This window comes from Haliotis cracherodii, unplaced genomic scaffold (genome assembly GCF_022045235.1).
Source record: "Haliotis cracherodii isolate W230 unplaced genomic scaffold, xgHalCrac1.p SCAF_1, whole genome shotgun sequence".
Lineage (NCBI taxonomy): Eukaryota > Metazoa > Mollusca > Gastropoda > Lepetellida > Haliotidae > Haliotis > Haliotis cracherodii.
The window spans coordinates 30,208,569-30,230,954 of NW_027266264.1; the positions used below are offsets into that span (position 1 = coordinate 30,208,569).

General features: G+C 43.4%; 1 protein-coding gene across 7 annotated transcripts in view; it reads right to left on the reverse strand.

Moving 5' to 3' along the window:
• LOC139475675 (protein unc-13 homolog B-like) overlaps positions 1-19,592 on the reverse strand; it is a 197,224-nt gene extending 177,632 nt beyond the window's left edge. For all 7 annotated transcript variants that reach the window (XM_071258894.1, XM_071258883.1, XM_071258887.1 and 4 more), the window contains exon 1: positions 19,557-19,592. In XM_071258894.1, the coding sequence (XP_071114995.1) occupies positions 19,557-19,584 (28 nt within the window). In that variant the 5' untranslated portion in view covers positions 19,585-19,592. The remainder of the gene's footprint in view (positions 1-19,556) is intronic.
• Between the last annotated feature and the right edge of the window lie 2,794 nt (positions 19,593-22,386).

Below are 22,386 nucleotides of genomic sequence, written 5' to 3' on the forward strand. Positions count from 1 at the left end.
GCACAGCTTGAACAAATGTCCAAGAAAAGCTTGTCATTGATCATCGTGTTGAAGCTTAGGCAATGTAAAACACAACGTGGCCACCTGAAGAAAAATACGTTAGTTGACCTGCGTCCCATCAGGGAAATGTGTTTAAAGATTTCCGACTGGAGAAGATTGGAGTTGTAGTGTGTGTTGCCTACAGCAGGGGAATCACCGACGGGGTGATGTGTATGACACCAGGGGGCGCCACTAGCGGAGTAAACTGCGTGCCTCCAGGGGGCTCGACTGAGAGGGTGAAGCTGGTCATCTATAAGAGCTGTCGTCTACTGACGTCATCTGTACATCTCTGCTCATTAGAAGACTAAGTACACTTCCTGCTAGTATTGATGGGTGGAGGAAGAAAAGCACAAGAGAAGTTTGCTTCCAATTTTACGTTAGCAAAGTAGCCAAAAAAACGTATTTAATAAGACACACGATAAATAAGTATCGCATTGTGTTTTAAAGTTCTCTTACTTATCAAATTAACCGGCTCATTAAAAATACCGCAAGAACTGCAGCCATAATTTTCTAAGAAGCTACGTTAGCGTCACGCGGCTTGGGTATGCGGGACAAGGTTATGGATGACGTACCGTGTACAGTTGCAGCACTAGTTCGATGTATCATGTTGATACAATCGTGCCACAGTTCCTGTGTCGTCCTTTTTACTTTTTCGTAAAATCGATATGACAAACACACGCTCATGTACTAATCGCTTTATACGAGCAAGACTCCGCCAACAATGTAGATGATTCAGATCCTTGACGTTGGCCGGCGACTGTCCGTGGATACTTCTACCGACAACAGCAAACTTCTACCGACAACAGCAAACTTCTACCGACAACAGCAAACTTCTACCGATAACAGCAAACTTCTACGACAACAGCAAACTTCTACCGACAACAGCAAACTTCTACCGATAACAGCAAACTTCTACGACAACAGCAAACTTCTATCGACAAGAGCAAACTTCTGCCGTCATCAGCAAATTGTCCCTGTCTCATTAGTAAGTGCACGATGAGGCTACATGATTTGACGTTTTTTTTGTACTCGTTTCATAAACGAGAACTGAAATAGTCAAATTATATACTAGGAGGTGTTTAATACTTAGGTATGTCTTAATTTGTTCAAAATGTTTCTTTCGATATCTTTGGAATTTTGATTTTTCTCACACGTGACCGCTCTGGCACTGAACAGTTTCAGGTGTTCAAAGCATTACATCGGAAGGGAGAGAACTTTTGTTGCTACATATCATCACCCCTGCATGTCGTTGGAGGACTTCTTGTTGTCGGTGTTAATATTTAACTTTATATTTCTCACTCACTCACCTACTCACTCACTCACTCACTCACTCACTCACTCACTCACTCACTCACGCCCAGTCAGCCAGCCACCCTCCAATACACCCGTACATCCACCCACTCACTCACTCACTCTTCTCCCAAGACAACCCTTCCTTTCACCATCCCCCCTTCCATGAGTAAACATCCCTTTCTCTTGAAACATCTCCCTTCCCCTTGACACGTGTCATCCTCTTCCATTAAAGGGGCGGTTGGGTAGCTTAGTGGTTAAAGCGTTCGCTCGTCACGCCGAAGACCCGGGTCCGATTCCCGACATGGGTACGATGTGTGAAGACCATTTCTGGTGTCCCCCGCCGTGATATTGCTGGAATATTGCTAAGAGCGGCGTAAATCCATACTCACTCACTCACTCACTCTTCCACTAAACACACCCCTTGTGGAAAACATACCCACTTGAACATATCCCTGCTAATAAACATGTCATTCCAACATGTATCCTTAATCATTCATTCCTCAAAACGTCTATTTTGTAAAACATCACTCTAACAAAATAACTCCCCTACCATCAAATATACATCCTTCATTTCGCTCCCAATCTATCACCCCTCCTTCCATCTATCAAATTTCCTTCCTATATATCTTCCTTAATATACTAGAATATCTAGCTAACCTCTCTCTAAACATCTCTTCTCCTATCCCTCCACCCAAAATAGCCCCTCCATCTAACACATGTCCGTCCGTCCAACATCACTCCTTCATGTAACCCATCTTCTTCCATTCAACGCCTCTCCTTTCCCTAAAGCATTCCAACTTTCCTTCCGCACATCTCCCCACCACAAAGTTGAAGCCATGTGGGCGACAACCATGACATATTGCTCTTGAGGGCCTAGAAGCTGAAACTTCTTGAATCTGCCGTTATCGCAAAACACAAATAAATAATCCAACAAATGTGAGATGGCCTGAGCTTGTTGTAACGTAGATCACATCCAGCGGAACATTGATTTTGTGACAACAGCGGAAGGAGGCAGGTTGGTGAAGACTGGCACAGCGTTAAAGTGTGTTAACTACATGGTCCTTATGGGAGGGGACGCTGGAGGGACCAGATGAAGGATACCACAACTCGCCAACACAGCAGGCATTGCAGTGTAAACGTATCTATCATGCCTGACGCGCCCACACTGCTAATGTACATGACTAAACTCTGTATTGTGTTTCGCGCTCATGCCCGATAGTATCAGAGACTTTAGTGTTTAACGAATATGTATGAGAGAGTGTGGAAAACAACTGGATAATATATAACTAGTTCTCCTGAGTTGAGTCGGCCGTGTTTGTGTCCATGTTACATACGTCATTGATACTTAATCCTAAATATACTGTGTTAGTATGTGAAATGCAGGCTTTATCTACACAATGGTCCTTCATGGTTTAAGTCTGGACACTCTCACACTATTTATTTCAGTAGTATCTATGTAGTATATAAGTGCAACGTTTTTTAATGGTAATTTAAGTTACGGTGTCCATCAAGTTAAGTGCTTAAATAGAATAAATGTATTTGCTGCAGTTCTTCTATTTCAAGTGTTGATAACACACACAGCATCATGTACTACTGGCATCTGTTGACAATTTTATGTTGTTAGTAGGTAAGGTATATATAAACATACATACAAATGGTTGGACACATTTGGTTATTTACATAATATGCGTTGAGTGATCTGGCAGAAAGTTTGGAACCTTAAAATACTGTTTTGGTTTTATTGAATTGTAATGTTAACAAGATCCGTCACTTAATATGATATAAAAAGAATACTAGCCCACCATTCAAAATTGCATCGAAGTGTAGGTGTTGAGAAGGGACACCACGTGTAGGTGTTGAGGTAGGACACCACGTGTAGGTATTGAGATGGGACACCACGTGTAGGTATTGAGATGGGACACCACGTGTAGGTATTGAGATGGGACACCACGTGTAGGTGTTGAGGTAGGACACCACGTGTAGGTGTTGAGGTAGGACACCACGTGTAGGTATTGAGATTGGACACCACGTGTAGGTATTGAGATGGGACACCACGTGTAGGTATTGAGATGGGACACCACGTGTAGGTGTTGAGATGGGACACCACGTGGAGGTTTTGAGATGGGACACCACGTGTAGGTATTGAGATGGGACACCACGTGTACGTGTTGAGGTAGGACACCACGTGTAGGTATTGAGATGGGACACCACGTGTAGGTATTGAGGTAGGACACCACGTGTAGGTGATGAGGTGGAACACCACGTGTAGGTTTTGAGGTAGGACACAACGTGTAAGTGTTGAGGTAGGACACCACGTGTAGGTATTGAGGTAGGACACCACGTGTAGGTGATGAGGTGGAACACCACATGTAGGTGATGAGGTAGGACACCACGTGTAGGTGATGAGGTGGAACACCACGTGTAGGTTTTGAGGTAGGACACCACGTGTAGGTGTTGACGTAGGACACCACGTGTAGGTATTGAGGTAGGACACCACGTGTAGGTGTTGAGGTAGGACACCACGTGTAAGTGTTGACGTAGTACACCACGTGTAGGTATTGAGGTAGTACACCACGTGTAGGTATTGAGATGGGACACCACGTGTAGGTATTGAGGTAGGACACAACGTGTAAGTGTTGAGGTAGGACACCACATGTAGGTTTTGAGGTAGGACACCACGTGTAAGTGTTGACGTAGTACACCACGTGTAGGTGTTGAGGTAGGACACCACGTGTAGGTGATGAGGTGGAACACCACGTGTAGGTGTTGAGGTAGGACACCACATGTAGGTGATGAGGTAGGACACCACGTGTAGGTGATGAGGTAGGACACCACGTGTAGGTGCTGAGGTAGGACACCACGTGTAGGTGATGAGGTGGAACACCACGTGTAGGTGTTGAGGTAGGACACCACATGTAGGTGATGAGGTAGGACACCACGTGTAGGTGATGAGGTAGGACACCACGTGTAGGTGTTGAGGTAGGACACCACGTGTAGGTGTTGAGGTGGAACACCACGTGTAGGTGTTGACGTAGGACACCACGTGTAGGTGTTGAGGTAGGGCACAACGTGTAGGTGTTGAGGTAGGACGGCGCACAATTTAGATATTTGCATCAAGTGCCAAAAAAACCCCACTTTTGTTTATCTGTAAATAACGCTTATGCAATGCCCTGGTTTGCTGAAAATCAACTTCTACGTGCCGTGCGTATGTTGCAAACAGGAATGGCGAAAACGAAGTTGCCAGATATTTTATTTTTCATCGAAACATATAATGTTTTTGGAGACGTTATCTACAGAGTGGCAACACGTATGACCTACCATGGGCCAGTCGTCCACGTGAGACGTCATGTCAACAAGAGAACCATATTCGGTTGATGCATCTACGGAATCGATTCCAAACTGCCACCTTAACGGCGCGGACAATTCCTGAGACCAATTTGTGTCAGGACCGTACGTATCCGGTTGAAGGAGCACATCCGTTCCGACGTCCAGCGATACGCCCAATTTTGCTTCCACGTCACCGTCAGACACACCTAGATTGTCGTAGGTATCATCTGAGGTTCAGAAGACAAGACTTGCACAGTATAGTGTTCACATATGAGTCCAAGCTCTGGTAGTCGTGCTAGGGTTTATAGGTGTTCAGGAGTGAGTGAGTGAGTGAGTTGGGTTTAACGCCGCTTTTAACATTATTCCAGTTATATCACGGCGTGGCAGCTTAATGTGGGAAGAAAGCCCGAAGTGATGCAGGTCGAAGACGTTTATCACTTCGGTGAAACCCATAGGCACGGGTATGGTGCTGACAAACCTAGAAACATAATTGGGGCGAACCGGCAGGTGCTCAAGAGAACGTTAAAGCGACGCTTGCGTTACTCAACGTCGTCAGTTTTGAGGTGGAAGTGTAATGGTATGGCATGGTATCACACCTCATGGGAGAACACAACTCACCAATGTTAATGCAACGCAAATGGTTTACGCTACCGGGACGACATAATTCAAATCATGTTCTATCCTTTGTGCAAAACGCCGGGACGTAACGTCACGTTGCAGAAGGATAATGCCCACCCACACACTGCACATGTTGTAACATACTTTTTGAGGCAGAAAATATCGGAGTACTACCATGGCCGTCTGTTTCTCCAAATTTCTCTGTGACGAGCTGGACCAACGCCTACGACAGGATCAGAACCAGCCGGTAACGCAAAGTAAATTTGGTTAATCTTTGGTCGACATTTGGAACAGCATCCCCCAGGCTGTTTCCAATCATCTGGTATCTTCCCTGCGCCGTCGCTGCCTCGCCTGTATCAACGCAAATAGTTGTCACACTCGATATTGACATTGTTAATTGAGTTGTTACGCCAACCCCTTTTAGGGCGTGTCGCTGTCTCCTGTTACCAGGCATGGGTTTTGTCAATTAATTTGTTATAATGAAATATTGATCAGACAAATGACCAAATATTATGTTGTTATGTTCAATACATAAACACCACTTTATGTGAAGCACAGCTACTGTTTTCCCGCTAGTATACACAATGGGGCATGCTGACCCTGACTGAGTTTATATGCTTGAGGAGTACCAGCACTAACGACTTCTCAATTGGACCACAGCTTCAATAAGCAATCCTTATGGCTGAGAGACTTCTGATTGTCTCGTGTACCCTGTCACGTTTAGTTTTGGACTTAACCGTTGAATATATTCACGTTGGGGAACGTTGATTCAACACGAATGAGTGAGCTTTACCGCCGCTTTGAGAAATATTTCAGTTATGTCACTGTGACTATCATGTTGGAGAATGTTCAATGACGCAGGTCGTAGACAATGTCAACTTTGACAAAAAAAACATGAGCACAAATAAGGTACTGACAAAAAAGGATCACAATCGAAGATTCAAATTTGTTATCTGTGGATCCTGGCAAAACAAAGGGACATAATTCTACAAAGCAAATAACGGCGCCATAGCTCACTGGGTTTCCCGTGTATCTGGATGGTAATAGTGATGGCGATAAAATATGTAGCAGTTTACAGTTTGTACATAATTGTCAGGAGAGGGTATCGTATTATGAACGAAATGACATTCCTTTTTAAATAATCGCGAGTTATAATGCAAATTTCCGTGTCCTAAACTTATTTCTACCAGAGGAGATGAGGTGAAATGGGGCTTAACGTCGCGTGCAAGATTATTTCACTTATGTAGAGACGTGCATGCATGTGTGTGTGTGTGGCTGCTTGTACTAGTCCGGACTGATGCCGATTTATAGTGCTAGCACACTGAGATACCATGCTGCAGTTTAACATGAATATCCCACTCAGAGTATATTGACTCCGAGCCGACCAGACCTTGTTATAGCTCCTTAATTCCGAGCGCCAAACAGGGTAACAACATGTACCATATTTTAACGTCTTTTGGAAGACGCGGCTGGGGATCGAACCCCGGACCTTCCGCTCTCCGGGCGGACACTCTACCACTAGACCGCCTCCATCTACCAGAAAAGGACACTACATTATTCTGTGAGAGGAGGGTCACATGTTTGCATGTTTGAGTGAGTTCACCTCGATACAGGGGTGTTTATTTGACACCTTGATTCCAGTAGTAAGCGTTTGATGTAGTCAGTATACAAGGCATGCGCAGTGAGACGTAGTTGAGACCTCAACATGCCAGTAACAACACCCACCGGTGCCATGAGGCTCTAATGGCATGTCTTTGTTAAGAATTTGGATAAAAAAATCAACATAAATAAAAATAAACAAATTAGAAACGTGTGTTGTGAACTTGTGTCATAGGCCTGGATCAATTTGGATAGCACGAAAAAACTATTTCTTTGTTAGTGCTCCATCAAAGTGCACGAACCTTCCTTCGGCGAAGAAAGCGCAAGAAACGATTTATCGCTGTATGGAGCTTGAAGAAGAAACGACACATCGGTAAGCCTCTGATTCAAGCTATCTTCAAACAAAGAGGCATTAATGTTCACGCTAGTTAAACTAACGATGCAAGGAGCTTTTCTGTGCTGCGCAGTGTGTATGGCAACGGAAGCAGTTGCGTGTTTATACCGACAATGTTTAGTATGTACGTGGTATCTATGCATAGTCGATATTCTATTTAATATCGGAATTAAAAACCAGAAAATATTCTGATATGTCAGAAGTCAAGCGGTGAAGAAAACAGTCAGAGGAAAATCGGTTGCGTGTTCAAAGGGAAATAACTCTACATGGACAATTGATTATGCATTGCGGGAACACGGTATAAGACGCCGAATTGCAAGCTACATCGATTGGAGGAAAAAATCTCTCTTAGTCAACAGATATTTTAACTGTCATGGATAGAATGACTTAAGTAGCCGTTAAAGAAAAGAAACCTTTATCGGTGTGGAAGTAAGCCACACATGTCTCAGGATGGAACTTACCACATCTTATGGCGGAACAAACCAATATCTCACGATGAAACTACCCCATCACATGATGAAACTATACCACATCTCATGATGAAACTAACCCACATCTCATGATGAAACTAACCCGCAACTCCTGATGAGACTAACCCACATCTCATGATGAAACTATCCACCATCTCATGGTGAAACTAACGCACATCACATGATGAAACTATACCACATCTCATGATGAAACTAACCCACATCTCATGAAGAGACTAACCCACATCTCATGATGAAACTAACCCACATCTCATGATGAAACTAACCCACATCTCATGATGAGACTTACCCACATCTCATGATGCACCTACCCCGCATCGCATGATGGGACTGACCCACATCTCATGGTGAAACTACCCCGCATCTCATGATGGGACTGACCCACATCTCATGATGAGACTAACCTCCATCTCATGATGAAACTATCCACCATCTCATGATGAAACTAACCCACATCTCATGATGGGACTGACCCACATCTCATGATGAGAGCATCCAACATTTCATGATAGATCTACCAAACATCTCATGATAAATCTAACCCACATCTAATGATAAAACCTGTCCACATCTCATGAAGAGACTAACCCACATCTCATGATGAGACTTACTCAGATCTCACTATTAAAGCTGTCCACATCCCATGGTGGATCTAACCCACATCTCATGATGAAACCAACCCACATCTCACGACAAATCTAACCAATATTTAATGATAAAACCTGTCCACATCTCCTGGTGAGACTACCCATCATCTCATGATGAGACTCACCCACAACTGATGATGGGACTAACACACATCTCATGATGGAACTACCCCACATCTCATGATGAATCTAACCCACATCTCATGATGGAACTACCCCACTTCTCATGATGAAAGCTGTCCACATCTCATGATGGATCTAACCCACATCTCATGATGAAACTACCCCACATCTCATGATGAAACTAACCCACATCTCATGATAAAACCTGTCCACATCTCATGATGGATCTAACCCACATCTCATGATGGAACTAACCCACATCTAATGATAAAACCTGTCCACATATCATGATGGATCCAACCCACATCTCACGATGAAAGCTGTCCACATCTCATGATGGATCTAACCCACATCTCATGATGAAAGCTGTCAACATCTCATGATGAGACTACCCCACATCTAATGATGAAACTACCCCACATCTCATGATGAATCTAACCCACATCTCATGATGAGACTTACTCAGATCTCACTATTAAAGCTGTCCACATCCCATGGTGGATCTAACCCACATCTCATGATGAAACCAACCCACATCTCACGACAAATCTAACCAATATTTAATGATAAAACCTGTCCACATCTCCTGGTGAGACTACCCATCATCTCATGATGAGACTCACCCACAACTGATGATGGGACTAACCCACATCTCATGATGGAACTACCCCACATCTCATGATGGATCTAACCCACATCTCATGATGAAACTACCCCACATCTCATGATGAAACTAACCCACATCTCATGATAAAACCTGTCCACATCTCATGATGGATCTAACCCACATCTCATGATGAAACTAACCCACATCTAATGATAAAACCTGTCCACATATCATGATGGATCCAACCCACATCTCACGATGAAAGCTGTCCACATCTCATGATGGATCTAACCCACATCTCATGATGAAAGCTGTCAACATCTCATGATGGATCTAACCCACTTCTCACGATGAAAGCTGTCCACATCTCATGATGAGACTACCCCACATCTAATGATGAAACTACCCCACATCTCATGATGAATCTAACCCATATCTAATGATGAAACTACCCCACATCTCACTATGAGACTAACCCACATATCATGATGGAATTAACCTTCATCTCATGATGAAACTAACCCACATCTAATGACAAAACTAAACCACATGTCCCGATGGATCTAAACCATATCACAAAAAATATGCATCCCATTCCCATCTGCCATTTCGTATTTCAGTGAATAAACTCAATACTGTCGGGAATGATACGGTCAAACGGTCCCAGGATGGGTTCTACTTAGTTCCTCCATTAATATGATTTGGGCACAACTCGTACAGTTGTTGTTTTGCGTCACAAACGTATTAGCAACCTCTCGGAATCCAAGGAGGGGGAGCTGTTTAATGTAATGTGAATTGTTTTTAAATCAAGCTCAAGACTCCCCAGTATAAAATAAAACCCTAGCAGTAAGAGAGCGACCAGGAGAAATCCCACTTCGAAACTCAGTCAGAAGTTGCCACACTGCAAAATTTACCGCAAAACAGCATGGAGTGGAGGAATATAGCAGCCTGGCCTTTTGGACTGCTGTCCGTTTTGTATCCAGCTCGGAGAATGTTATTTCTCTCCCCATGAAGTGTCTGTTCCCTTACAAGACGTTTCCTGTTCAATTATACTTCTTGCCAAGACCCAGCTACACTAGCGCCCCCTGCCGGCCACGCTCATAACGCCCCTCTGGCCAATGTGTTCATGAAATATTTACAAAGGAAATCAGATCTACTTTTCTTGGTAAACTTGCGTCATTAGACTTCCAGTTGGCCCTTGTGCAGTGCAATGAGATCTGTGTTGTATAAAGACAACCTAACAATTGATTTCTGGCGATCCTTGTTGACAAAAGAGAATGCGGATGCATAGCCAGGGATTTACATGCATGGAAGAAGCCAACGACTGGCATCTTTTATTCGATTTCACCAGTGTTATTTCAAATGTTGACAATACTGAATGTATGTTATTCTGTAGTCCGGTAAGTACTGGTCTGTCCCAGTATGACTGTCTCACAAGGGTTGTCCACAGCATGACAGATGAGTGTGTCTACAGGAATCACGATGACTGTCTGTCTGACAACGGTTGTCCACAGCATGAGAGATTACTGTGTCTGACTGTGGTTGTCCACAGCATGACGGATGAGTGTGTCTACAGGAATCACGAATGACTGTGTGTCTGACAACGGTTGTCCACAGCATGACGGATGAGTGTGTCTACAGGAATCACGATGACTGTCTGTCTGACAACGGTTGTCCACAGCATGAGAGATTACTGTGTCTGACTGTGGTTTTCCACAGCATGACAGATGAGTGTGTCTACAGGAATCACAATGACTGTCTGTCTGACAACGGTTGTCCACAGCATGACGGATGAGTGTGTCTACAGGAATCACGATGACTGTCTGTCTGACAACGGATGTCCACAGCATGACGGATGAGTGTGTCTACAGGAATCACGATGACTGTCTGTCTGACAACGGTTGTCTACAGCATCACGAAAGACTGTCTGACAACGGTTTTCAACAGCATCATGGTTGACTGTGGTCTGACTGGATGTCTACAGCACGATGGGTTACTGTGTCTGACTGTGGTTGTCTACATCATGATGGCTGTGTCTGACTGTGGATGTCCACAGCATGATTGATGGCTGTGTCTGACCGTGGATGTCCACAGCACGATGGCTGACTGTGTCTAACTGTGTCTGACTGTGGTTGTCTACATCATAATGGCTGTGTCTGACTGTGGATGTCCACAGCATGATTGATGGCTGTGTCTGACCGTGGATGTCCACAGCACGATGGCTGACTGTGTCTAACTGTGTCTGACTGTGGTTGTCTACATCATGATGGCTGTGTCTGACCGTGGATGTCCACAGCATGATGGATGGCTGTGTCTGACCGCGGTTGTCCACAGCATGATGGCTGTGTCTAACCGTGGATGTCCACAGCATGATGGATGGATGTGTCTGACCGTGGATGTCAACATCATAATGGCTGACTGTGTCTGACTGTGATTGTCTTCATCATGATGGATGACTGTGTGTGACTGTGGTTGTCTACAGCATGATTGATGACTGTGTCTGACTGTGGTTGTCTACATCATGATGGCTGTGTCTGACTGTGGATGTCCACAGCATGATGGCTGACTGTGTCTGACTGTGATTGTCTACATCATGATGGATGACTGTGGTTGTCTACAGCATGATTGATGACTGTGTCTGACTGTGGATGTCCACAGCATAATGGATGGCTGTGTCTGACCGTGGATGTCCATAGCTTCATGGTTGACTGTGGTCTGACTGGATGTCTACAGCACGATGGCTGACTGTGTCTGTCTGTGGATGTCCACCTCACGATGGGTGTTTCTGACTGTGTTTGTCTACAGCATGATTGATGACTGTGTCTGACTGTGGTTGTCTACAGCATGATGGCTGTGTCTGACTGTGGATGTCCACAGCATTAAGGATGGCTGTGTCTGACCGTGGATGTCCACAGCATGATGGATGGGTGTGTCTGACCGTGGATGTCCACAGCATCATGGATGGGTGTGTCTGACTGTGGTTGTCTAAAGCATGATGTCTGACTGGGGTTGTCTAAAGCATGATGTCTGACTGTGGTTGTCTAAAGCATGATGGCTGACTGTGCCTGGCTGTGGTTGTCAACATCATGATTGATGACTGTGTCTGACTGTGGTTGTCTACAGCATGATGGCTGTGGCTGACTGTGGATGTCCACAGCATGATGGATGGCTGTGTCTGACTGTGGTTGTCTAAAGCATGATTGATGACCGTGTCTACATCACGGAGGATGACTGTGTCTGACTGTTGTTGTCAACATCATGATGGATGAGTGTTTCTGACCGTGGATGTCCACAGCGTGATGGATGGCTGTGTCTGACTCTGGAACTCCACAGCATCATGTGTGAACGTGTCTGACTGTGGTTGTCTACAGCAAGATGGATGAGTGTCTGACTGTGGTTGTCTACATCATGATGGATGACTGTGTCTGACTGTGGTTGTCAATTACCAGGGTCAATGGATCATTGTGCACATGATGTTCAATTATCAGCGCCCTGGGAAGTATACAACCGAAGTGATATATCATACATGTGACTGCGGTTGATATTTTTGTGTGATCACTGTTGTCTGTAGGCGGTCTATTCTATATCGAGTCCAGCCAGAGTAGTCCAATAGATCCCATATTCAGTCATGGGTACAGCTAGGTAGTCCAGTAGACTATGGACATATACTAGTCACCTTGTTACTGTCGGCTGAGATATATGTAGCTCTGTTACCTCACGTCCAGTGGAGACTGGAGCAATTGTCGCTGGGCAGAGGGTCGTACAGTAGATGTCATGTTGTAGCTGAAGGATCTATGGACCTTCCCTAATTAGACTTCTCTTCTGGCACCGTCCCCACCCACATTCCGATAGGACGTGAACTCTATCCGCGTCCCCAGGGACGCCACCATCCCCATTTATCCTGCTGTATATCCGCTATGGGAGTAGCTGTGTAGGCAGGGAGGTAGGCCTTCAGTGTGCCACATCTGCACTTGATACTCATGACGTGCAACCTCTCCCTATCAACTCAAATACTAATGGATAAGATAGGCTATATCCGATTCACTAGTGCAAAATACTATCAATACGTGTAACCAACACACATCCAAATCCAAACATATATGTACCAAGAGAGGCACAATTAATGTTTGCTTGCTTGAAATTGAATTGAACAGCAGGAAACATATGTGGTAAATGAAAAAAGGTTATCTGACATGCATGTATCGACACACGCACATCGTAATAACAGAAGAGGAACAGGCCACAAATAGCACTGTGGCAGTTCCCTAGGTGCAGTGTCTCTGTACACGACTGTCTTGAGTGAGTGAGTGAGTGAGTGAGTGAGTGTGTGAGTGAGTGAGTGAGTGAGTGAGTGAGTGAGAGTGAAATTAGTTTATCTCGCTCTGACAGCATTTCAGTTATATCACGGCGTGCCAGCGTGGTATGGCGGACTCTGAAGAGAGCAAGGATGGGGTGCTGACAAACATATAAACAATACCCGAATAATGAGATTCTAACCCACGATCATGGGTAACTTAGACGGGTAATGGATATGTTCCTGCTGCGCCCCGTGAACCACAGACAGCGACTACAACGCCTGGATTCACCGGTGCTCCTAAGGGGAGTATGACAGATACTAATCACTACAACTTAGATGATGTCTTGTACGTTAATTAATTAACATGTATCAGCGGCTCATGCTTTTAGGTATTATAACGGGTCCTGATCTCTGATGATTACAACTGATTATTTGAATCCCGACAGTCACAATTTATCAAGTTGTATTCCGACAGTCACAATCTACCAAGTTGTATTCCGACAGTCATAATTTATCAAGTTGTTTTCTGACAGTCACAATTTATCAAGTTGTATTCTGACAGTGAAAATTTTCAAGTTGTATTCTGGCAGTGAAAATTTGTCAAGTTGTATTCTGACAGTGACAATTTTTCAATTTGTATTCTGACAGTCACAATTTTTCAAGTTGTATTCCGACAGTCACAATCTAACAAGTTGTATTCCGACAGTCACAATCTATCAAGTCGTATTCCGACAGTGACGATTTATCAAGCTGTATTCCGACAGTCACAATCTAACAAGTTGTATTCTGACAGTGACAATTTATCAAGTTGTATTCTGACAGTGACAATTTTTCAAGTTGTATTCCGACAGTCACTTTTTATCAAGTTGTATTCTGACAGTGACAATTTATCAAGTTGTATTCCGACAGTCACAATCTACCAAGTCGTATTCCGACAGTTACAATTTATCAAGTTGTATTCCGACAGTCACAATTTATCAAGTTGTATTCTGACAGTGACAATTTATCAAGTTGTATTCCGACAGTGACAATTTTTCAAGTTGTATTCCGACAGTCACTTTTTATCAAGTTGTATTCTGACAGTGACAATTTATCAAGTTGTATTCCGACAGTCACAATCTACCAAGTCGTATTCCGACAGTTACAATTTATCAAGTTGTATTCCGACAGTCACAATTTATCAAGTTTTATTCTGACAGTGACAATTTATCAAGTTGTATTCCGACAGTCACAATTTTACCAAGTTGTATTCCGACAGTTACAATTTATCAAGTTGTATTCCGACAGTCACAATTTTTCAAGTTGTATTCCGACAGTCACAATTTACCAAGTTGTATTCCGACAGTCACAATTTACCAAGTTACCAAGTTACATGATATATTCAGTCATGACCCGCCATGTTCTATTCCGACAGGCCCAGATAGCCAGATATCTGATACAGCTACGGCCAGATCAGCAACAGTAGAGTACTACTCGGGGATTACTGATGTACATGCATTACTGGAACAGCTCATATCAAGTTATGTCTTCCTGTATGATAGCTAATGAAGGACACAATTGGCAGGATAATCTGTGGATGCTGCACTTAAGCATAAGGGAAATCAATACACCACTTCAGTGTCGCGGGAGCATCTGATGAAATACATAACTGCCCCTAACGATTTACATAACAGGCGATTAGTGAATATGAATTTATACCACTCGACGCTGAATGCTTTGACGTTACGTACTTCGATGAAATATTGCACGTACTTGTATCGTTACATGTTCTTCCTGAATATAGATGTATACTAAGAAGGTATATTGTATCTCTATCTGATGTCTACTATAGCGATAAGCCACACGCTATGATCATTCTGTTAATCACCCGGTCGAGACACACACAAATATGCATCGTAATGCACACACCGTCGTCCACGCGATGAACATTCTCATTCTTTTCCGGTGAAGTCCCAAGTGCAGACACCCACATCCAGATCTGATAAACATTCGTCTCCATATCTCGTAGACGCCAAAGAGACTTTTCAATATTCATCATGGTGGGTATTAGGTAGACACCCACGTTAGCGACCGTCCTACAGAACGTCCATCGGAGCGGGAGAAGTCAACAAGAATAGCCAAGTACTCGGGGTGGCTGGAACGTTTTGAGCCTAATTATTAATACGCCTTTAACAATTTGCATATATTAACTACAATACGTTCCATGTTTACGGGTTGTATGTGAATCAAATACACAACCAGGCAGCATGTGTTTACAGGCATCAAAGTGGCTGGGTATTTTCTCGTAATCAAAATGTTCTACATTGTCTATCGCGCTGTCATGAATGGCCTCCAACTGGAAGAGCTCCAACAGCCACCCAGGTATCGGTTTGAAGCAGACCTAGTTTAAATAGTTGACTTATTTGGAGTCTAGGGTTTACCACTGTCAGCCAGAGACTAAACAATGGTCACCTGGCAAGTTGATACATTCGGTTTTCTGTTGTCGCCGCCCTGGATGGAAAGGACAACTGTAAATTTGATTTGAACACATTGAACTCCTCGGTATTCACCAGACGTGGCGCCATCGGATTCCCAACTCTTCCCAAAGTTGAATAAAGTGCCTGGCAAGCATTATGCAAATGATGACGACGTCTTTAAGTGGTGGACATTTTACACCATCAGGAAAAGCCTTCTGCACCAGACCGCCTCCGTGGTCTAGTGGTAGAGCGTCCGCCCGGGGAGCGGAAGGTCCGGGGTTCCATCCCCAGCCGCGTCATACCAAAAGACGTTAAAAGATGGTACTTGTTGTTACCCTGTCTGGCGCTCGGCATTAAGGGGCTAAAACACGGCTCGGAGTCAGTATACTGTGTCTGAGTGGGGTATTCATGTTAAACTGCGGCATGGTATCTCAGTGAGCTAGCACTATAAATCGGCATCAGTCCGGACTAGTACAAGCAGCCACACAAACACACACACGTACATGCACGTCGCTATATAAGTGCAATATTCTTGGACCCGACGTTAAACCCGATTTCACAGCACCTCACCTCATCTCCTACACCAGTGTGATCCAAATAGTCCAGCAACATTGACAAAAGTGTCAAAAGGGGGTTATATCGAAAATGTATCAGCAGTCCATCGTCGTTAGCCTAATATTTCAGTCACCCCTCGCATGTCCACACCGGGGACAGTACTACGCCCGCATCCGGTCGACACCATATGTGGAGACAAATACGCCACCGCCTTAAGATACACGTTCCGGAAGGAGAAAGTAGTTCTTCTTTCCTTCGACCGTCTGCACCGAACAGAGATCCAATCGCCCAACGGTACGCCTATTTCCATACTGGTTTTGTCAAGGAATCAACTGTCACAACCGTTAAAAAAGGGATGCTCGTTCTGGTTTATATCGAGCGGTCAGCTGACACAACAGTAAAAGGGGGTTTGCATCCTCGTTTATATCGAGCGATCAGCTGGCACAGCAGTAAAAGGGATGTTCATTCTGGTTTATATCGAACAAACAGGCGACTCTACACAAAAGGGGAATTTAATTCTGGTCTATATCAAGCGGTCAGCTGACACAACAGTAAAAGGGATGTTATTCTGCTTTATTTCAACTAACACAGTAGTTCGAAGGGTAGGTGCACTCTGGTCCCTGACCAACGTCCAGCACTCAGCAGACAACACTGAAAAGTGTATATTTAGTCTGCTTGATGTTGAGCGGACAGCAATAAATATTGATGTTTTTTGCAGGACACCGTGGAGTGTGTTTCGTCTGTATCACGCGATAGCAAGAGACCCTCTGATTATGGTACAAACGCATCGACAACTGAAAGATAGGTCGAAGATGGAAATGAAATATTCATAACCAGGATAAGAATGTATGCATCTGTTATTGGGGAGTTATTCTATAGCGAGAACCCCCACCACAAAGAGAGTATATGCGTTATTGGAGAATAAGTCTATAGCGAGAACCCCCACCACAAAGAGAGTATATGCGTTATTGGAGAATAAGTCTATAGCGAGAACCAACCACTATAAAGAGAGTATATGCGTTATTGGAGAATAAGTCTTTAGCGAGAACCCACCACCACAAAGAGAGTATATGTGTTATTGGAGAATAAGTCTATAGCGAGAACCCCCACCACAAAGAGAGTATATGCGTTATTGGAGAATAAGTCTATAGCGAGAACCCCCACCACAAAGAGAGTATATGCGTTATTGGAGAATAAGTCTATAGCGAGAACCAACCACTATAAAGAGAGTATATGCGTTATTGGAGAATAAGTCTATAGCGAGAACCCACCACCACAAAGAGAGTATATGCGTTATTGGAGAATAAGTCTATAGCGAGAACCCCCACCACAAAGAGAGTATATGCGTTATTGGAGAATAAGTCTATAGCGAGAACCCACCACTACAAAGAGAGTATATGCGTTATTGGAGAATAAGTCTATAGCGAGAACCCCACCACAAAGAGAGTATATGCGTTATTGGAGAATAAGTCTATAGCGAGAACACCACCACAAAGAGAGTATATGCGTTATTGGAGAATAAGTCTATAGCGAGAACCCCCACCACAAAGAGAGTATATGCGTTATTGGAGAATAAGTCTATAGCGAGAACACCACCACAAAGAGAGTATATGCGTTATTGGAGAATAAGTCTATAGCGACAACCCACCACTACAAAGAGAGTATATGCGTTATTGGACAATACGTCTATAGCAAGAGCCCCCACCGCAAAGAGGATATATATGTTATTGGTACATTAGTCTGTACCATGAACCTCTACCCGAAAGAGGGTATATGTGATTATTCAAAAGATAGAACCCTCACTTCAAAGAGGGTGCATATGTTTTGGGGTAATTAGTCTATAGTGAGAACCCTTTATAATGATTCGGGGATTATAAGTTCCATAGCAAGATCCATCACCGCAAAGAGGATATATAAGTTTTTGGAGATTATTCTATAGCTAGAACATTCAAGGCAAAAGGAGGATATATGTGTTTTGGAGGATTATTCTATAGCAAGAACCCTCACCGCAAAGAGGGTATATTACTTTTGGGGGATTATTCTATAGCGAGAACCCTCACCGCAAAGAGGGTATATGTGTTTTGGGGGATTATTCTATAGCGAGAGCCCTCACCGCAAAGAGGGTATATGTGTTTTGGGGGATTATTCTATAGCAAGAACCCTCACCGCAAATGGGACATATGTGTTTTGGGGGATTATTCTATAGCGAGAACATTCACCGCAAAGAGGGTATCTGTGTTTTGGGGGATTATTCTATAGCGAGAACATTCACCGCAAAGAGGGTATCTGTGTTTTGGGGGATTATTCTATAGCGAGAACATTCACCGCGAAGAGGGTATATGTGTCTGGGGGTATTATTCTATAGCGAGAACATTCACCGCGAAGAGGGTATATGTGTTTTGGGGTATTATTCTTCACCGAGAATTGTTTGTAACCACGTTTAGACACAAGGCTGCAGCTAGCCTAAAACACGACACTGTTTGGTACAGCGTACACATGGATATACACATTCTTAAGTAGTTTGATAAACTGAACGTGGTGTATACCCACGACATTACTAATCATGGACAGCTAAATACCCATATATCTTACACACATCACACACAGATATCTTCTGAGTTGTCAGACTGTCAACAATCGGTTGTACAGAAAACATGTTCACCTCATGCCGGTTTTTTTATATAAACATCTTCGTTTTTGTTGACAACAGCACCAATCACATACACGTATAATACTGATGAGTTTTGCACTGAGGTGACATGCCCTCCGCGACGGTTGTCTACTGACGTTATGTCGCCTCGTCACGGGCTGGTTACATCAGTGAATAGAAGTCACTCAGCGTGTATTGATTACTCATGTGGTCGTGAGTAACAGTGGAACAGTGAGTAGTTTATCTCTGTGTCGATCTCAGTTACACGGATCTGTGCAGCTACTCATGCTCCACATAAACAGGGCGGCACCAAAAGCTCGGGGTGGGGAAGGGATGGTCTGGATTGATGGTAAGGTTGACTAGTGTATGATGTGGCATGATGAGGGGGTAGGATACAGGGACAACATCATTCATCACTTTATCGTACACAACGCTAAGGAAATACTTGAACGCAACGTACCTGTGACATTGACCACTGCGCAGGCCATCTCCAGAAGAACCCCTTAGTACCTGTCGGCGCCCTTAGGGACTGGAGGACTTGTGGAATTGAGTCACCTCTCAATGCAGGGGCGCGTGGAGACCATCATGTGCCCCGCTGCTAAGTCATCACCTCAATAAGTTTCCGTCTGAATCTGTCATACGGTTGAAGGATTAATTCCTTCTTGTAAGTCTCATCCGTGAGCTTGTTAGCTAATTTGCTGTATCACAAACAATGTGTGCGTACTACGAATGCCGTGTCCGGGACAGCTCTGTTCTAGGTAGAACGGTGAGTCTCAACTCCTCACATCACTTGTGTTTATCTCCACACTTGGCACCGTCCCTTCACACGGTGGCGTGCTGTACTTGGCGTCTGTTGGCACCGGTGACGACGCGGTCTCCAGCCACTCGCCTGATCAATAAGACGAATGAGTGAGTTTAAGTATGTGCATATATCAACGACTCAACTGCTCTATAACACTGCTTTGTCTCGGTAGCTCAATGGGATTCTATCATTATGTTGAACGAGAGAAATCTCTTGGGAATCTAGTTATAGGGCGATTTATAGATTCAGTCAATATGGCTATATCTCATTTCAACTATCTCGCACACAGTCGAAATGACAGATCTCAGCAAACCGTACAATAAGCAGTGTTTGGCTGCCGCGTGATTACAACACGGCATTACTTCATAAGCAGTGGCAGCTATGTGAATGCAACATTGTAATATCTCAACCACATTACTTCTTCAGCAGTTGTAGTTATCATGTGAGTGCAACATTGTATATATATCAACCATATACTTCGTGAGCAGTGACAGTTATCATGTGAATGCAACATTGTAATATCTCAACCACATTACTTCTTCAGCAGTTGTAGTTATCATGTGAATGCAACATTCTACATATATCAACCACAATATTTCATGAGCAGTGGTAGTTATGTGAATTCAACATTCTACATATATCAACCAAAATACTTCGTGAGCAGTGACAGTTATCATGTGAATGCAACATTGTACATATATCAACCACAATATTTCATCAGCAGTGACAGCTCTGTGAATGCAACATTGTAATATCTCAACCACAATACTTCGTGAGCAGTGACAGTTATCATGTGAATGCAACATTGTACATAAATCAACCACAATACTTCGTGAGCAGTGACAGTTAGCATGTGAATACAACATTCTACATATATCAACCACAATATGTCATGACCAGTGGCAGTATGTGAATGCAACATTGTACATATATCAACCAAAATACTTCGTGAACAGTGACAGTTATCATGTGAATGGAACATTGTACATATATCAACCACAATATTTCATGAGCAGTGGCAGTTATGTGAATGCAACATTCTACATATATCAACCACAATACTTCGTGAGCAGTGACAGTTATCATGTGAATGCAACATTGTACATATCTCAACCACAGTACTTCATGAGGTATGTGTTCATAATACTTTACATATGTCAACCACTATGTAACATAAGCAGTGACAGATGTAATCACAGTAAGTGGACTTTTATAGTCGGTTAACGCCCCTGCCTCGGGAAGATGGTCCAAACTAAAATGATTCTGGTGAAATTCAAAAGTCTGTTGACAAAATACTCCATCATATGTAGCATCGTGAGTCTATATCATACAAAATGATACTCCTTATTCCAAGCAACGTTGGCTATATAATATATTTGACTGTCTACCCCTGAACATGCACAGTGCACCACCATTTAAATAACATATATTAAATAAGATTAACAGTATTTACCACAATTATTTTACCTTGGAAAGTTTGACTCCTTTAGTAAAATCCAAATAAATATTCCATTTATCAATTTTGATTTTCAATTTTAAGTGGACCAAGGGCTAACCCATGAAGTATCACGTGATGCAAATAGTTTGTTACAATTAACATGGTGCAATTGTGCAATTTTTAAATATCCAATGCCATGAGTATGTAAATAATAATAACATGTAGTGAGCTAGTAGTTCAGGAAGGGTCAAATAGCCGATTCCCTCCCACTGATCTACCAACCTGAACTAGACATAAAGGAGACAGTGAAACCAGTGTCATATGTTTCATAATTAGATCCATGCATAAAGATTCAGATTGAAAGAACTCTCCACGAGACTGTATGACAAGAGAGGTGACTTCAACTTTCCAATAGTCGTTAAATAGTAGAAGGACATTTCCAAATTGACGCATCAGTGACAAAATTATATCCAATGTAATCCCCTATGTTATTTGGTCAACAATTGACAGGCCTTTGCATGTGTCTGTGGTGGATCGCGAACGCCTGACATCAACACTATTGACAGTGAATAATAAACATATGTTTATGACAGTGTCTTATCTGGTGGCCGGCTTGGGACAACCATTGTCTGAATGAACATAGAATTCCAAAGGCTTATTACCCTGGAGCCATGACATGTATATGTCTTGACTCACTTAACTGCCATTACTTATAAGATGCTAATTACATTTGTTGATCCCCATTCTATTGTATATTGACTGTCTGTCATTCTGAACGAACTGTGCAACTCTGTCACATTTCATTGTTTCTGTCGTTTATACTTATAAATCCGCGTCAGATGTCATTGTACACGCCAGCCTTGATCCAGAGTGAGTGAGTATGGTTTTACGCCGCTTTTAGAAATATTCCAGCAATATCACGACGGGGGACACCACAATGGGCTTCAGACATTGTACCCATGTCAGGAAACGAACCAGGGTCTCCGGCTTGACGAGCGAACGCTTTAACCACTAGGCTACCCGACGACCCCCTAGGTCCAGAGACTAAAA